The following is a 16,910-nucleotide window of genomic DNA, read 5'->3' on the forward strand; positions in this document are numbered from 1 at the left end:
ACAACTAAAAATAATAATTACAGGTAGATATTTATTCTGCACTTGAATGTTCTGTGAAATCTGGAAATAATTCAAAGGGAATACTGCACCATTCTGAATCTGTCTTCTTATCCATTTATGCTTTGGTACTTATTCCCCTTGGGGACCGATGACTGTAGCAGTCTGGTCCCTTTAATCCCACAAACCAACCAACTTATTCCCCTTGAGTAAGGAGGCATGTCTCAATCTACTTTCTTAATATTTCAGTATTGATTGAGACGGCACAAAGTACAGGCTTTAGACTAAATATCTGAACTTAAAATATTAGGCTTATTAAATAGAGATGGTGGCCGTGCTTGCTGATAGCAGTCCGTTTCATATGCTGCCATACTTTGTGTTGGAGTGTAAAAAGTTCCAGAGGCCCATAACTCTGCAGTTGTTTCTGTATATTTAATACGAGCAATGCCACTGGCAAGTGAAAGCTATCCACAGCATTGCAGACTGTACACTCTGTGTGAGCTGCCATATTTAACATGTTTGCTCTAGACTGACAGCTGATCATCAGAAGTTTTCAGATGATTTCCCCTCAAGATACACTAATGTTGTGTGAGTCCACCTATAGGACGTTTTGTTGCTCCCTCCCCTGATGTTGGGTGGGCCATAGATAATCACAGGAAGTGTAAATGTTCACACTGAATACAAGAATTTATTTGTTTTGTAAATATGGCTTCCTATTATCTATGGAATAATTTCATTATTACCAAATACATATTTTTGAATTTACCTTTGTAGCTGTTTACAACAGGAATTTGTATGAAAACTTTCATCAATTGATTTGTTAAGTATCCTGCAGGTTCTGGTAGATCTTGTTAGCAAATATATGTAGTGTTTCATTAGTTATAGAAAAAAAATACAAAAATCACCCATTATTTATAGTTGTGCTCACGTATCTCAAGTGAAATGCAGTGCTGCAAATTGTAATTGTATTTCGTACTACATAATTGATTGTAGGCCTGGAAAATAGGGAAGGGATATCTGTTTTCCTCACCTCTTAATGTCTAGTACTTTCTGTAACTTTATTCAGAAGAGAGTGTTAGAGAATGTGATGATAGCACAAAAAATGATTAGGATACAATGTACCTTTTATGACCTGTGTTGTATTTTTGTTAAATATACAATAAAGCTCATAAAAGGTATAGTGTATTGTGTATCTTATGTATATGAGTGCTTATAAATGTAACTGTCCAATAATTTAGCTTCTTGAAAAGAGTAAAAATGTTGTTTTATTTCAGATCATATCTCCTCATGACAAGAACATACAGAAGCACATTTTAAATAACCTTGCCCCCTGGGAAAATTCATGGGACACATCAATATTACAAAGTAGTCCTCTCATGAAAGACCCTCTACGAGAAGTGTGGGATGCATACTATAGCAGAATTCAAGATGACATATTGTTTGCAAATTTAAATGCTAACACATCAGTTAAATTTACGTATACACCACTGCATGGTGTTGGATATCCGTATATGTTACAGGCTTTTAACACAGCCAATTTTAAGGTAATGTATTAATGGGCAAAAACACTGACATCTAATTTCATGTACTTCATATGTGTTTACTTAATGTTTTAGAGCCTACAGCATCTTTTGTCCTAATTTATCATTTAAAATGCGATTAAAGAGCAAATCAGATTGTCCATTCATAAGATACATCTGAATAGTGTGTGTGTGTGTGTGTGTGTGTGTGTGTGTGTGTGTGTGTGTGTGTGTTGACTTTATGGGCACTCTACAGTTAGGTTACCAGTGCCCTGATACCTATTTGCATATTCCCACAGTGACAGCTAGCCTTAATTTTCACATTCACATTTTTACAATTGCCAGCAGAGTTTGATTGTTCTCTCTTCAGTTACATAGATCAATTTACATAGTGTTGAGTAAATTGTTCAGCTTCTATTGTTTATCAATTTACTTGGTGAAAGATTGCCATAATGTATCTATCAAGTAAAATGCAAAATGTTCTGCTGTTTCTCAATAGCTATGTGCACAATGGTTGTATTACTGATAAACACTCAGCTGCACGAGAGCTTGGTAGTCAATCCCCAACCTCATACCAAGTGACGGAAAAACTGTATCTAGTTTGTGTCACTTATAGCAAAATGTGAATGATATGGTGGTTTCATGACTACCCTTACAATCTGCAGAATGCGTGTACAATATTTTCAGTTGCTGATAAGACGTCAGAGCTACTATAAATCACATATTTTTTTGTATAATGCTCACTTTCTCAAGACAAGTTCTAGAGGCTCAGATGAAGAAGAGTTTATTACTCTCTATGGGTGAGTTGGGTAATGGGACCCCTAATGTAAACATTAGTAACTTTGGAGAAGGAATTAATGTTCATCATAAATTTGATAACACATTTTAAAACCAATGTGCCATAATGGTTGTATTTTAAGATGATAATAATCCTTTGGCCATAAAGAACAATACATTCTGATAGTGCTTTCAGTATGGTTTATGAATTGCTGGGAGCTTCAGTCCAGAATTCCATAATTTGATTAAGATAGAATGATGAATTATTTACGAATAAAGGAGACAACTCGCCAAAAGGCAGATGCACTACGTCTGCGATACATACACAAACAAAAGGTACAGAGCTTTGCTAGCTTTCGGAATACACTTCCTTGACTGAGCACAGTGCAGGAAGACAGGCGTGTGCCTGTGTTTGTATGTGCGCATGCTTGCGTGCATGTTTTCCCTACAAGCTTGAAAAAGAAAGTGCATTCTAAAAGCTATCAAAGTGCTGTACCTTTCATTTACATACAACCCAGTGCTTCTTCCTTTCAGTGAGTTGTCTCCTTTATTTCTAAATAATTCGTAAGATAGAAACACAAATGTTGAAATTTGAGTGCCTTAATGGTCTTTCCAGGAAATGTTGGAATTGTTTAACGATAAACTGAAAACATTCCAGGAAAGAGCAAATGCGAGACATGAATAGAAAATGCCATGGTGGAAGTCAGGTGCGAAACAGGAACCAGTCCTGAACAAAATTGTCTCCTTCATGACAACTGATGTGGAGACCATGTCAGCTCACAAGATATCCAAAATTAACAGAGCAGCACACACAGATAGATTACGTGTTTCCCGATTGTCAGTTAAGCGTCATACTGATGTCTCTTCACATGAGGTACCTAAATGGATATTGGTTTGTATTGAGGATTTGTTGCTTAACAGAATTAAACATTCCTTTCATGTGTTAACCTAATTCATTCTTTGCCAGTTCAATCCAGTCAATATGACAATGTGTTAATTTATTTTTAATGAATGATAGTCGTCCTGGGGTGCACCGACTTGCTAGTACTGCAGGCTGATAACCTCTCACTGTGACCATGTAGGTGTCACAAAAAAGAAAGAAAAATAAAAGAATTACATAATTAGCTCTCATCACTTGTTTCACGAGTATGATGATGCCTTTGGTTTGGTCAACAATGTGCCAATGGAATGAGAAGGAACCCCAATACATTGTACAGTGAATATACCCTTCTGCCTCCCAGTTCTCAATATTTTACACAATATTGGTATGCTTGTAGGTGTAACACTTATGAAAGCACAAGAAACTTTTTGTGTGTGACATAAATACATAGGCTTCCACGGCTGGTTTAAATCTCATTAAAATACTTCTGGGTGTACTGCCTCATTGCTTATAAAATACATAAATTGTTAAAATACTAAAATAATGGGCATTGTGTCATGTTGCAGTAGCCTCAAGGCGTATGAAGTATTATAGCTCTCGAGTATTTTATAAGATGATATGGCATTACACCTCGAACAATTTTAATGAGATTGTTTATGCAGGAAATTAAACAAAAGCATTATAACTACCTGTATGTGATTCTTACCATAATATTCTGACATGTTCTGCATCCTTGTATCATAGGTAATAGAATACTATAAACCTCTCTCTCTCTCTCTCTCTCTCTCTCTCTCTCTCTCTCTCTCTCTCTCTCTGCGTCTGTCTCTGTTTCTTGTTGTTGTTCTTTCAGTTGCTGCTGAAATGAGTTCATATAACAGCTCACAAAGTTTTGTTTTTTTGAAAGTAAGTTATTTTTAGATGCATCAAGTAATCTATACTAATATGCCTGACTTCTCTTTGTTCATTTACTGCAGCCATTTATAGTAGTTGAAGAACAAAAGGAACCTGATCCAGAATTTCCCACTGTAAAATTTCCAAACCCAGAGGAAGGAAAAAGTGCTCTGAATCTTTCTTTCACCACAGCAGAGGCTCATGGAAGTACCATTATTATTGCCAATGATCCTGATGCTGACAGAGTGGCAGTAGCTGAGAAGTCTTCTTCTGGGTAATTGTTTTAAATTGCAAGGCTTTAAATTATAAAAGTAGTTTCTGTATCTATCTTTCTGTGCCTATCATCATCTTCCACTCTTAATGTTAATAATGTTGATTCAAGCTAAACGTAATTTATGTTGTAAATATTACCATTATCTAAATGTTGGACCAGCCTTTTTAATTGTCCCCACTTTGAACTTTCTTTAGTCATTGATTCAAAGTTAAATTAAAGCTGAATAAGCTGTGCCACTGCTAATGCACGAGACAACTATCACATTAATGTCTTCAGACGTGTGTGTGTGTGTGTGTGTGTGTGTGTGTGTGTGTGTGTGTGTGTATGTAGAGGGAGGGGGGGGGGGAGATACATATATCACCAACAGTGCCTGCCACGGGCCCCAGTCTGTTTAAGCCTAACTGAGCCGAGCTACACTTGGCCTCAGTTCTGTGTTTATTGCTACAGTTCCTTGTGTACACAATTGGTTCCCACTGAATGTTATTTAAATACTATGTTCAAGTTGTTAATGCTTCCATAGAATAAAGTTGTGTTCAGTCTACTGGTCGTGTTGTACTCATACCTAACTACAACACGATTGGTGGTGATTGTGGTCCTGTTCTCCATGCAAATTTCTACTCTGGATGATACACAGTTTATTCTCACAATGGCTGATGGTGTTACACAGAAAATTTTACATCAATTGATAGACCAGCAAAAATCATTCACCACAGATTTGCACTACCAATCATGGGTTCTGGACAATCAAACTCAGGTACTTCAATCGTTGGCTTCTGTTTTGTCTAGTCGGCATATTCCTCGGTACGTCTGTTTTGCACTCCATGGCCCCTGTAGTTCTCCCTTTTCTAAATATGATGAGTCTGTTGAGTACTGGGACACATACGCGAAACATCTGCAACAACACTTTCCAGCTTTTGGGCTTACTTTTACCATTTTATGTCATGCCTTGTTCCTTTCTTGGATATAACCAAGAATGTGTCAAGTCTGTGTCAACTTACCCCTTTGCAAGATCTACATTTATGTCTACATCTACATAGATACTCTGCAAATCACACTTAAGTGCCTGGTAGAGGGTTCATCGAACAACCTTCGCGATAATTCTCTATTGTTCCAAACTTGAACAGAGCACGGAAAAAACGAACACCTATATCTTTCCATGTGAGCTCTGATTTCCCTTATTTTATTATGATGATTGTTTCTCCCTATGCAGGTCAATGCCAACAAAATATTTTTGCATTCGGAGGAGAAAGTTGATGATTGATATTTTGTGATTCTGCCTCAATGAAAAACACCTTTGTTTTAATGATTTTCACCCCAAATCTGTATATTATCAGTAACACTCTCCCCCTATTTCGTGATAATACAAAATGTGCTGCCCTGCTTTGAACTTTCTCAATGTACTCTGTTAATCCTGTCCAGTAAAGATCCCCTGCACAGCTGTACTCTAAAAGAGGACAGACAAGCGTAGTGTAGGTAGTCTTTTTAATAGAACTGTTACATTTTCTACGTGTCCTGCCAATAAAACGCAGTCCTTGGTTTGCCATCCACACGACATTTTCTCTGTGTTCTTTCTAATTTATGTTGTTAATAATTGTAATTCCTTGGTATTTAGTTGAATGTAAGGCCTTTAGATTTGGCTGATTTATCTTGTAAGCAAGGTTTAATGGATTCCTTTTAACATTCATGTGGATGACCTCACACTTCTCATTATTTAGGGTCAATTGTCAATTTTTACACCATACAAATATTTTTTCTAAATCATTTTGAAGTTTGCTTTGATCTTCTGATGACTTTATTAGATTATAAATAACAGCATCCTCTGCAAACAACCTAAGACAGCTGGTCAGATTATCAAAAATTAATAGAGGGAAACATTCCACGTGGGAAAAATATATCTAAAAACAAAGATGATGTGACTTACCAAACGAAAGTGCTGGCACGTCGATAGACACACAAACATACACACAAAATTCAAGCTTTCGCAACAAACTGTTGCCTCATCAGGAAAGGGGGAAGGAGAGGGAAAGACGAAAGGATGTGGGTTTTAAGGGAGAGGGTAAGGAGTCATTCCAATCCCGGGAGCGGAAAGACTTACCTTAGGGGGAAAAAAGGACGGGTATACACTCGCACACACACACATATCCATCCACACATATACAGACACAAGCAGACATATTTAAAGACAAAGAGTTTGGGCAAACCCTTTGTCTTTAAATATGTCTGCTTGTGTCTGTATATGTGTGGATGGATATGTGTGTGTGTGCGAGTGTATACCCGTCCTTTTTTCCCCCTAAGGTAAGTCTTTCCGCTCCCGGGATTGGAATGACTCCTTACCCTCTCCCTTAAAACCCACATCCTTTCGTCTTTCCCTCTCCTTCCCTCTTTCCTGATGAGGCAACAGTTTGTTGCGAAAGCTTGAATTTTGTGTGTATGTTTATGTTTGTTTGTGTGTCTATCGACGTGCCAGCGCTTTTGTTTGGTAAGTCACATCATCTTTGTTTTTAGATATATATATTTGCCCACCCCTTGTATGTGTTCCTACAGAAACTTGCTCCTTTTGTTTGGTCTGCAGCCTGTGAGTGTACTTATCTGCAACTTAAGGATAGTTTTCACTCCGTGTTGTGTCATGCAACATTTCAATCTGGTAAGCATCTAGTCCTAGCCCCGGACAGGTCCCAGTACAGCTTGGGGATGGCCCTGGCCCATCACCATTCAGATGGCTGCAAGCAACCTATTGCCTTTGCATCAAAAACAGTCAACTTGGCTCAGTAACGTTAGTTTCAGTTGGGGAAACATGCCCTTGCTGTTGTCTAGCCCTTAAAAATTTTCATGTGTTCTTGTGTGGTGCATAATTTAATTTAATTATCAACCATAAGTACTCGGTTTCCCTGTTAAGCTCGCTGGTGTCCTTACTGGACAAAGCCACTCATTATCTTCAACGCTGGGCTCTGTTCTTGCTCCGGGTCAATTATGAGAGCCATTTTCATCATACATCACAGCATGCAAATGCGGATCCTTTGTCCTGGCTCTCCATGAGCCCTGACCCTTCGTTCATCCAGGATAAACTGCTTTGTTTTCAGCTGGTTATGGAGAAGAGGCACACAGTGCATGGCTTCTCCATCACCTGTTTCCATATTATCTCTGCTGTGGCGATAGATCCAGTGCTCCATCAGGTTGTACGAATGATATGGCATGGGTAGCCTGACCGTCCGTCGTGGCGGGCGTCAGACCCGCTTCATAATTTATAAGCATAGTGCCATTGCCTCTTCCTCTTGGATGGCATTATTCTCCTATTGACAGGGTTTACTTCTTGCTTCGTGGTTCCAGCAGCTCTGTGGTGGAAGGTTCTCTGCTTATTACATCGAGGTCAGTGGGGATCTCTTGCATGAAACTGGTGGCGCGCAGCCATTTGCTTTGGCCGTGCATTGATCTAGAGGTGGAACATCTTTTTGCTGTCTGCCGCAAGTGTTACACTCAGTAGGCAATGCAGAGCACTGCTACAGCTGGCCCCTATACAGCCTTGGGAAATAATCCACCTTGGCCCTTCTGGTTATTGTCAGTTGATTTTTTTTGTCTCATCTCCCTTATGTCATTTGTTGCCCGTCTGCAACAGCAGATGTGACTGTCAAAGATATTCTCCGTAGCAGGCTTGCCTTGCAACCTCGTTTTGGACAATGGTCATCAGTTTGTGGTGCAGTCTTTCAAGGACTCTTGTACACACAATGGTGTATGCCAAGTCACGGCACCTCCCTACCATCCACAGTCTAACAACAAGGTGAAATGCCTTGTTTGAACATTTAAGATGCAGATGCACAAGCACACAGAAGATTTCCCAGTTCTCACATTTTTGTTTAAACTCTCACAGAATGACATTGAATTGGGGCCAAGATTCCTGTTGAACTTCCGTCTGCCACAAATGCTGCTCAACCTCTTGCTGCCAGGTGCTGGTTTCATCGTTGTTCACACTCGAGACAACAGTCTGGGCCAGGGCATTTATACAGTATCCTCACTAGATCCTGGTTATTGTCCACAGCCATCTTCATGATATGCACTGAATGTTGACTCATGGCACACCTCTGAAAGCATTTGCATCACAGGATGGATGCAGGACCCTCTTCATTGGGCTGTGAGCCTAGCATTTCATTCTTTGTTGGCCCTCCAGGATTCCAGCAGGCCTGATCGTGCCCACCTACCCTGGTGGTTCGAGCTTTGCTTCGTCAGCATTGACAGCGGGTTTGCTTCCTGTGGGCAGTGCCAGCACCTCCCACTGTGCTGAGCAGCCACTGCTCTCAGTGGGGACAGAAGTCAGTTATCCGTCACCAGAGCATCTCCTCTCCATCCTTCATTGTCGCTGCCGATGCTGGTGCTGCTTTCGTGCACTCCTAAGTCCAGATGGCTCGCGTCCCTGTGACTGGTCCTGTACAGCAGTCACCTGTGGGCAGCTGGGATGCCCTTGTCACACTCATTTTCATCCATACACACTGGCCCTGGTGGATCGGAAACTGCTTGCGCCTGTGGCTGCCCCCAGCTTCACCACAGATGTTATAAACATATCTTCAGTCACAGCATTGTAGACAGCAGTGTCTGGTTGTTCCGCCCCAAAAGGGAGGGTTAGTGTAGTATCCTGCTGGACAGAAGTTGGGCCTCAATAGCCTTCAAACAGTGTGCCTACAACTACCCAATGTGGTAGCCAGGGACAACCAGGTCTGTCATGCACACGTAGCATTAAACCAGCAGCAACTGACATGGGTAGCATCTTTATAGCTACATGCTTGGGCCTCCGGGCCCTCAGCTGTTAAATGTGTTTGAGACGTGTAAACTACTTTCATTGCATTCGTGCTAGTTTCACTCTTTGACCCAATTAATAGTGTCTCTTGTACAGCTGTGTTTTCGTGTGTTCCTAATTGGAACATTTAATTCTTCTGTGCAGTGTGTTTGGATTATCACAGCATATGCCTATAAAAAAATGTTGAGTGCTCTCTATTTTAATTCTTATTGTCTGTCATATCCATAGAAAAAATACTGAGAGCTCATTATTTTAATTCTTATCGTCCATATGGAACTACAAAATTGAACACAAACCAGACAACACTTTGTGACTGAAACTCATTTTGAAAGAGGGTGTAAAGGGAAAAGGTGATGTTGGTGAGCAAGAAATGTTCAAAAATCAAAGATTGTGATTCCATTGTGTAGATAATGTCATATACTAATATTATTTAAAGTAATTACTAATTCCTTTATGTTTCTTTAACTTGAAGGTAGTTTGGATATGCAACTAATATCTATTTATCGGTCTTTTTACTTTCATTTTTGTTTCATGTTGCTTAGAAATATACTGCAACACACCTACCCTTATTTTTAGTTGTTGTTGACAGATTTTATTTCTTAAAAAAGAGTCTCGATCAGACCTACTCTGTTTCTGTCACATCTTCTTTTACACAGCCTTTATCCCATACCTTTGCAGGGTCAGTATTTTAATTGTCAGATTTGGTAACGATAATAATAGAAGGTGGCTTGATGTCCTTCCTGTTGTACCCCGCCCCCCTCCCCCTCCCTTCAATCTCCCAGGACTGAATCTGTGTACCCCAACTGTCTGCATCTGGTGTTGTCTTGTGATAGTACGAATGTTTTCTGAATGTTTGCAAATTGTGTGACAGAGATGGGATGTAGTACCAGCCTGGTATTCATGTAGTTGGATGTGTGAATCCACCTAAAAACCACAAACAGGCTGGCTGGCACACCAGCCCTTGTTGTTAGTCAGCCAGGTGAGTTCGATCTGTGGCCTGTGAGCCTCCCCAGAGGCAGCATGCTAATGCATGCAGCTGTCTGGGTGGCTTCTCTGTTTCTGTCACTGATGCATTATATCTTATTCAGAGGCATGGTTATCTTGAAAGCAGGCACATTGTATATCATGTTGTTCCAAAACTGCCCCATGGGCACCAGCAAGTGCCAATACTTGGTTTTAGTGCACCATGTTCCCACTTTGTCTTGCCATTTGTAGTGAGCCATTTGTCCATCCCTGACCAAGAATGCTCTGCTGAGGCATACAGTTGCTAGGTTACTGCCTGACTGCCCACATGTCAGCTGTTTGCCACCTCTGCTTGTGGGCACGCATTTGAGTTGCAACAGCCTATCATACCGTATATCAACTTGAATGCAACTAGTGTTCATTGTCTTACATGGGCATGATCAGTTACAAGCTGTCCATTCATATGATTGGTAACAGCCAGCTGTGGCAAGGCAAGTTTGACCATCCATTATTGTGCTGAGAATAGCAGTGGCCGTTGCACAATCTACGCTGTTTGGATTCTCCTCCCAAACATGTCTCTTTGAACTACACAGTTAGCATCTGACCCTCCAATACATCCTCTAACGCCACAGTCTGTCTGGTGTCAATCATCACTGCTATCCTCCACTTTGTATGTACCTCTGTATCTGTTCCCACGCCGCATCCTGAACCTCCTTTTTTTCCTTGCAGCATCTTTATTCTACTTCCTGCTCACTCACTCCCCCCCCCCCCCCCCACCTCCCTGCTTCACATAAGCTACATTTTTTTTTTTGGGGGGGGGGGGGGATAGATCATTCTGCTTCCCTTTATCCTGCTCCCCCTTCTCATCCCTTCAACTGCCCATCACTGTTTTTTGGAGCCCCACATACAACAACGCAGTGCTAAACAGCTGAGCGTGATTGTTCTCAAAGGGTGTTCATATGGCCCTAATCTTATGTTTCGTCCATATTTTCTGTCCCTGTCTGACTAAGATTAGTTCCTTCACTCAATTTTATTCCAACTAGATTTTTTTCATATTTGTCTAATAGTGTTCATGTTACATGAGAAATCTGATGCTTATCATAAGCAAACCACCGCTACCCACAATGCACTATTAATTTTTAAATATTAAGTGAAGAATGTTGACATTAGTAAGTAAGTGTGTCAAAAAGTTCACAGTTTGCAAATTTTCATGAATGTGAATTTTGAATCCAGTCTCATTTTCAGAGGTGATGCGTGGCGCGTATTTACTGGAAATGAGTTAGGTGCCTTGTTAGGATGGTGGAGCCTTTTTTGCTTCAGAAAACGCTTCCCGGAGACGGATATGAAAGATGTTTATATGATGGCCAGCACTGTCTCTTCAAAATTTTTGAGGTCCATGGCAAATGTGGAAGGATATAATTTTGTGGTACTGTAAGCTTTTTTTAATTACTGTTTCATGAATTATCTAATTAATAATGAATTTTTTTATAATTCAGTGTAATATATTAATGCCATCTGCTAGTATTCCAATCACATTAATTGAAGTTATCCAATAAACTGATTACCAATAGATAGTATAAGTTTTGCTAAAACCCTAAAGCAGAGTAGCTAAATTATAATAATGCAATTACAGTAAAGTGCACGTAGTAATAACTCCATACTTTAAGTGGATCATTCAGCTAGTGTACATTACTGTATCTGTGCCAAGGAACAACATGTTTATATGGACTGTGTTCAGACAGTTTGTTATGACAGTTATGTATGGTTTACATTTGCTGGGTTATATTTGATGAAAATGTATTTTTGATCCATTAATGTACACTGTTTCTCTCCTGTGAAGATAATTGTAGTAACAAAACTCAAAAGAGAATAAACATACAGTTGTTCTTAAGATGGTACAAATATTCTTCTTTCAAAAAATTTAACAGCCATAGGTAGTCATTTACAAAACGTTTTATGGCTAGGATGAGGTTAGATTTGATAAGGTTATAAAAAAATTAATTAGTTAATGAAGTAAGCAACCAGTTCACTGGGTTGAGACTTCTGTGGCAGAGATACACAGAATAATATTCAAATATAAGATTATTTGATGTGCATAACTGAGTAGCAGAACTGAATGCAGGTTTGACAACAATAATGTGATAGGTGGAGCTGGCATTAGCTAACATAACCATTGAAAATGATATAGAACAAAGAGATGTGAGGTGCTATTATGGGGTGCAGAATGAGAGAATAATTGAGAAGTGGATGTACAAAGGAGAATGAATGAAAAGTTACGTCAATGCTTAAGTCACAGAGGTATGAAAAGTACGTAACCTTTCAGCATAATCATTTCAAAGGAGATGTTGCAATAAAGTAAATTTTAGGGATGGTTTTAACCATATTTTTGGCAACTGACTAAATATACAGGGTGAGTCACCTAACATTACCACTGGATATATTTCGTAAACCACATCAAATACTGACGAATCGATTCCACAGACTGAACGTGAGGAGAGGGGCTAGTGTAATTGGTTAGTACAAACCATAAAAAAATGCACGGAAGTATGTTTTTTTAACACAAACCTACGTTTTTTTAAATGGAACCCCGTTAGTTTTGTTAGCACATCTGAACATATAAACAAATATGTAATCAGTGCCGTTTGTTGCATTGTAAAATGTTAATTACATCCGGAGATATTGTAAACTAAAGTTGACGCTTGAGTACCACTCCTCCTCTGTTCGATCGTGTGTATCGGAGAGCACCGAATTACGTTAGAATCCAAAGGGAATGGTGATGGACCTTAGGTACAGAAGAGACTGGAACAGCACATTACGTCCACATGCTAACACCTTTTTATTGGTCTTTTTCACTGACGCACATGTACATTACCATGAGGGGTGAGGTACACGTACACACGTGGTTTCTGTTTTCAATTACGGAGTGGAATAGAGTGTGTCCCGACATGTCAGGCCAATAGATGTTCAATGTGGTGGCCATCATTTGCTGCACACAACTGCAATCTCTGGTGTAATGAATGATGTACACGCCGCAGTACATCTGGTGTAATGTCGCCGCAGGCTGCCACAATACGTTGTTTCATATCCTCTGGGGTTGTAGGCACATAACGGTACACATTCTCCTTTAACGTACCCCACAGAAAGAAGTCCAGAGGTGTAAGATCAGGAGAACGGGCTGGCCAATTTATGCGTCCTCCACGTCCTATGAAACGCCCGTCGAACATCCTGTCAAGGGTCAGCCTAGTGTTAATTGCGGAATGTGCAGGTGCACTATTATGCTGATACCACATACCTCGATGCGTTTCCAGTGGGACATTTTCGAGCAACATTGGCAGATCATTCTGTAGAAATGCGATGTATGTTGCAGCTGTTTGGGCCCCTGCAATGAAGTGAGGACCAATGAGGTGGTCGCCAATGATTCCGCACCATACATTTACAGTCCACGGTCGCTGTCGCTCTACCTGTCTGAACCAGCAAGGATTGTCCACGAACCAGTAATGCATGTTCCGTAGATTCACTGCCCCGTGGTTTGTGAAACCCGCTTCATCGGTAAACAGGTAGAACTGCAACGCATTCTCTTTTAATGCCCATTGATAGAATTGCACTTGATGATTAAAGTCATCACCATGTAATTGCTGATGTAGCGACACATGAAACGGGTGAAAGCAGTGACGATGCAGTATGCACATGACACTACTTTGACTCAGTCCACTGGCTCTCGCAATGTCCCGTGTACTCTGGGTTCATGGCAACAGCAGCTAACACACCAACTGCACCCGCTTCTCCTGTGATGGGCCTGTTACGGACCCGTTTGCGTACTACGACCATACCTGTTGCATACAGTTGGTGGTAGATGTTTTGCAATGTGCAGCACGTTGGATGCTCTCTGTCCGGGTACCGTTCTGCATACACCCTGCAGGCTTCAGCTGCATTTTGTCGACACTCGCCATAGATGAGTATCATCTCCGCCTTTTCAGAGTTCGAATACACCATGGTCACAGTTCCTACAACACTACACTATCACAGACATCTGGTAACACAGTGTACTACAGTTGGTCTTCGTGCGGAGGCGAATGCAGACTAACAATAGTAGCAAGCGCTACATGCGGACACTGCGACAGCTAGACCAAACCACAACAGTGCACTACAGCCACACTCGTAAACACGGTCGTCATCATAAACATGTCCCTGCAGATGCTGCTCGTCGACCGTGGCCCGTGTTTGTTACAACACACAACTGAACGTCGGAGGTTTCAAGCGTCAACTTTAGGTTACAATATCTCCGGATGTAATTAACATTTTACAGTGCAACAAACGGCACTGATTACGTATTTGTTAATATGTTCAGATGTGCTATCAAAACTAACATGGTTCCATTTTAAAAAAAACGTAGGTTTGTGTTAAAAAACATACTTCCGTGCATTTTTGTACGGTTTGTATTAAACAATTACACTAGCCCCTCTCCTTACGTTTGGTCTGTGGAATCGGTTCGTCAGTATTTGATGTGGTTTACGAAATATATCCAGTGGTGACGTTAGGTGACTCACCCTGTATAGAAGCATGAGTAAGTCACTGGATCAAATTTTTATCAACAGCTTGCATAACAGAATTTTGGAAAAGAATAAAATAGACAACATTCATTTTGATGGTAGCCGCACACACTATAAAACAACAAGGAAGAGTAAGTATTAGTAAAACATTGACAAGAAATTAGACTAAAAGGGGCTGCAACATCTGTCAGAATCAGAGGAAAACAAATGAGTACCTGTTGATTAGACATACCAACAGGAAGGAAGAAGCTCAGAGTATTCACAATTTAGAAATCGGAGTGAAACTCTTCGACAAATATACTCAATACTGTATTATGAAAAGGATAGTTGCTGTCTCAGGAATTCTACTCTAGCAGAGAGAAAGAGCAGTTGTATTTTTCAAAGTTGGTGCTGGAAACCACAGCAAACCCCTGCCCCCCTTTCCCTATGTTGCTCACTAGTATCAGAAAGCTGGGTCTTGTTGGTTCCAAAATTTAACCATTGTCTTGGCTCTGTTCCCCCGTATTGTTAGGAGAAATCCTTCATCTTATGAGGCCGCTATTGGCAGTTGAAAATACCACCTGAAAATACCTGTAATGGATTCTGAATGTGGATCTATTCTCCTATGCCTCATCTTAAAATTACAACCATGTCAATCTTAGCCACTTTAACACAGTTCCTCCATTTTGCCGTCTCCACAACTGTAATTTGATGCACCCTGTTGGGTATGCTTTCATTGTTGTTTGAAATCAGCCATCAGGCTGTAAAGTGTCCAGTCAGTCATCTTGGCAGACTTCTTTTGGGATATGCTCCATGTAATAGGTGTATATAGATAAGTAAGTGGTTACTTCTGTGCAGGTCATAATACATTTCACACTGAGCAGGTGAGCAGCAGAATGAGAGGTTTATGGCTGCAAAGAAACCCAAGCGTGATCTGTGTTCATCAATATGTTGTTGACAGTTTGTGTGAGGCTCTCTATCGATCAACCTCCCGGAACAAATCCTGGTAGAGACCCGTAGCACACCACAAGCATTAAGATCTGTGAAAAGGAGAAAGGGACAAGGGAGCTCAGCAGTAAATTGTTTGAGGATCTTACCATCAACAATCTCGTGTGGTGGGAGATATACAGGGCACACTGTGAGGTTGACATGGTCGAGAATCTCGTGACTGCTTGCAGTGTTATGATTAAAGTTACAGGATAGAACTGATGTGTCTCATTGAGGAACACTGTCACCCTTTGTCCTTTCACCAGTAAGGTCATCTTTTCTGTGAAAGCTGAAAGCTGTAGCTTCCATGTACAGGTGTGTTAATATTTTTCTGTCTTGTAAACAAAGGAAGAAAATTCTTTCATGTATGAGAAGTTTCATTTCCTCCACATGTGTCCTGAATCCATTTATGGTTCGATATATATATTCCTTACAACGTGACTGCCCATTCTGTTCTTCCAAGATGTCGAAGCAAATTGGGCATCAATATCTGCACAGACCACCCCTCCCATCTCAATGAAGTAGACTGTTTTCATCCTTTGCCTGCAGCCTTATTTAGTTTATACAAATTTACCATGTTTATCCAAGTATAAGATGACCCTGAATAAAAGTGCCCCCCCCCTTTTTTATTAAGATGCCCTTTGAGAAATTTTTTTAACATATTCTGTCTAATCAAAAGTACAAACTTATACTGACATAAGGTACTGCTAGCAAGTAACATTACACCTGTTCTAAACTTAGGCCATTTATTTATTGTCCACATTTTAATATACAAGGAGTAATAAAATAGACAAATAGGAATTGTCAACATCAATTTTTATCTTTACTCCGTTTTTTGTGTACTTAGCATGTCGTCTCTAGTATCATTATTTTTAATCATTATCCTGTCCAAACAGGACAGCTGTGAAATTTATATCTTTTTTGTCACAAAAATTTGGCTATTTTTTCCAAATATGTTGCAGTTTCTGTGATTGTGGTTAAGGTGGAACCTGAGAAAAAACAGCGAATTGTGCTTCTGTATTGATGCGAGAATGTTAACAGTATCTGTTGCTTCCAAATATACCATCTGCCCGCCACTCCCTCTTTAGCTGTGTAAAACCAGCAACTGACACACTCCCTATCATTCTCATCATACCTCACGGTGTCAGCACTGGCTCCAATCTAGACTTTTAGCATCTCCTGCAGAATTTTATGCTGTTGTTGAGTACTTGTCCAGTTGTAAAGTCAGTTTGATTCTGAGTACAAATGCATTCATGCAAACTCCAGTTGTTGTTGTTGTGGTCTTCAGTCCTGAGACTGGTTTGAT

The 16,910-nt window shown here is 40.2% G+C and overlaps 1 protein-coding gene across 1 annotated transcript in view; it reads left to right on the forward strand.

Moving 5' to 3' along the window:
• The window catches only part of LOC126195833 (phosphopentomutase), a 127,223-nt gene that overhangs the window by 26,847 nt on the left and 83,466 nt on the right, over positions 1-16,910 (forward strand). Inside the window, exons 5-7 of the mRNA XM_049934508.1 lie at positions 1,272-1,541; positions 4,149-4,339; positions 11,334-11,514. Coding sequence (XP_049790465.1) covers positions 1,272-1,541; positions 4,149-4,339; positions 11,334-11,514 — 642 coding nt within the window. The remainder of the gene's footprint in view (positions 1-1,271; positions 1,542-4,148; positions 4,340-11,333; positions 11,515-16,910) is intronic.

The sequence above is a fragment of the Schistocerca nitens genome, chromosome 7, assembly GCF_023898315.1.
Source record: "Schistocerca nitens isolate TAMUIC-IGC-003100 chromosome 7, iqSchNite1.1, whole genome shotgun sequence".
In the NCBI taxonomy this organism is placed as follows: Eukaryota; Metazoa; Arthropoda; class Insecta; order Orthoptera; family Acrididae; genus Schistocerca; species Schistocerca nitens.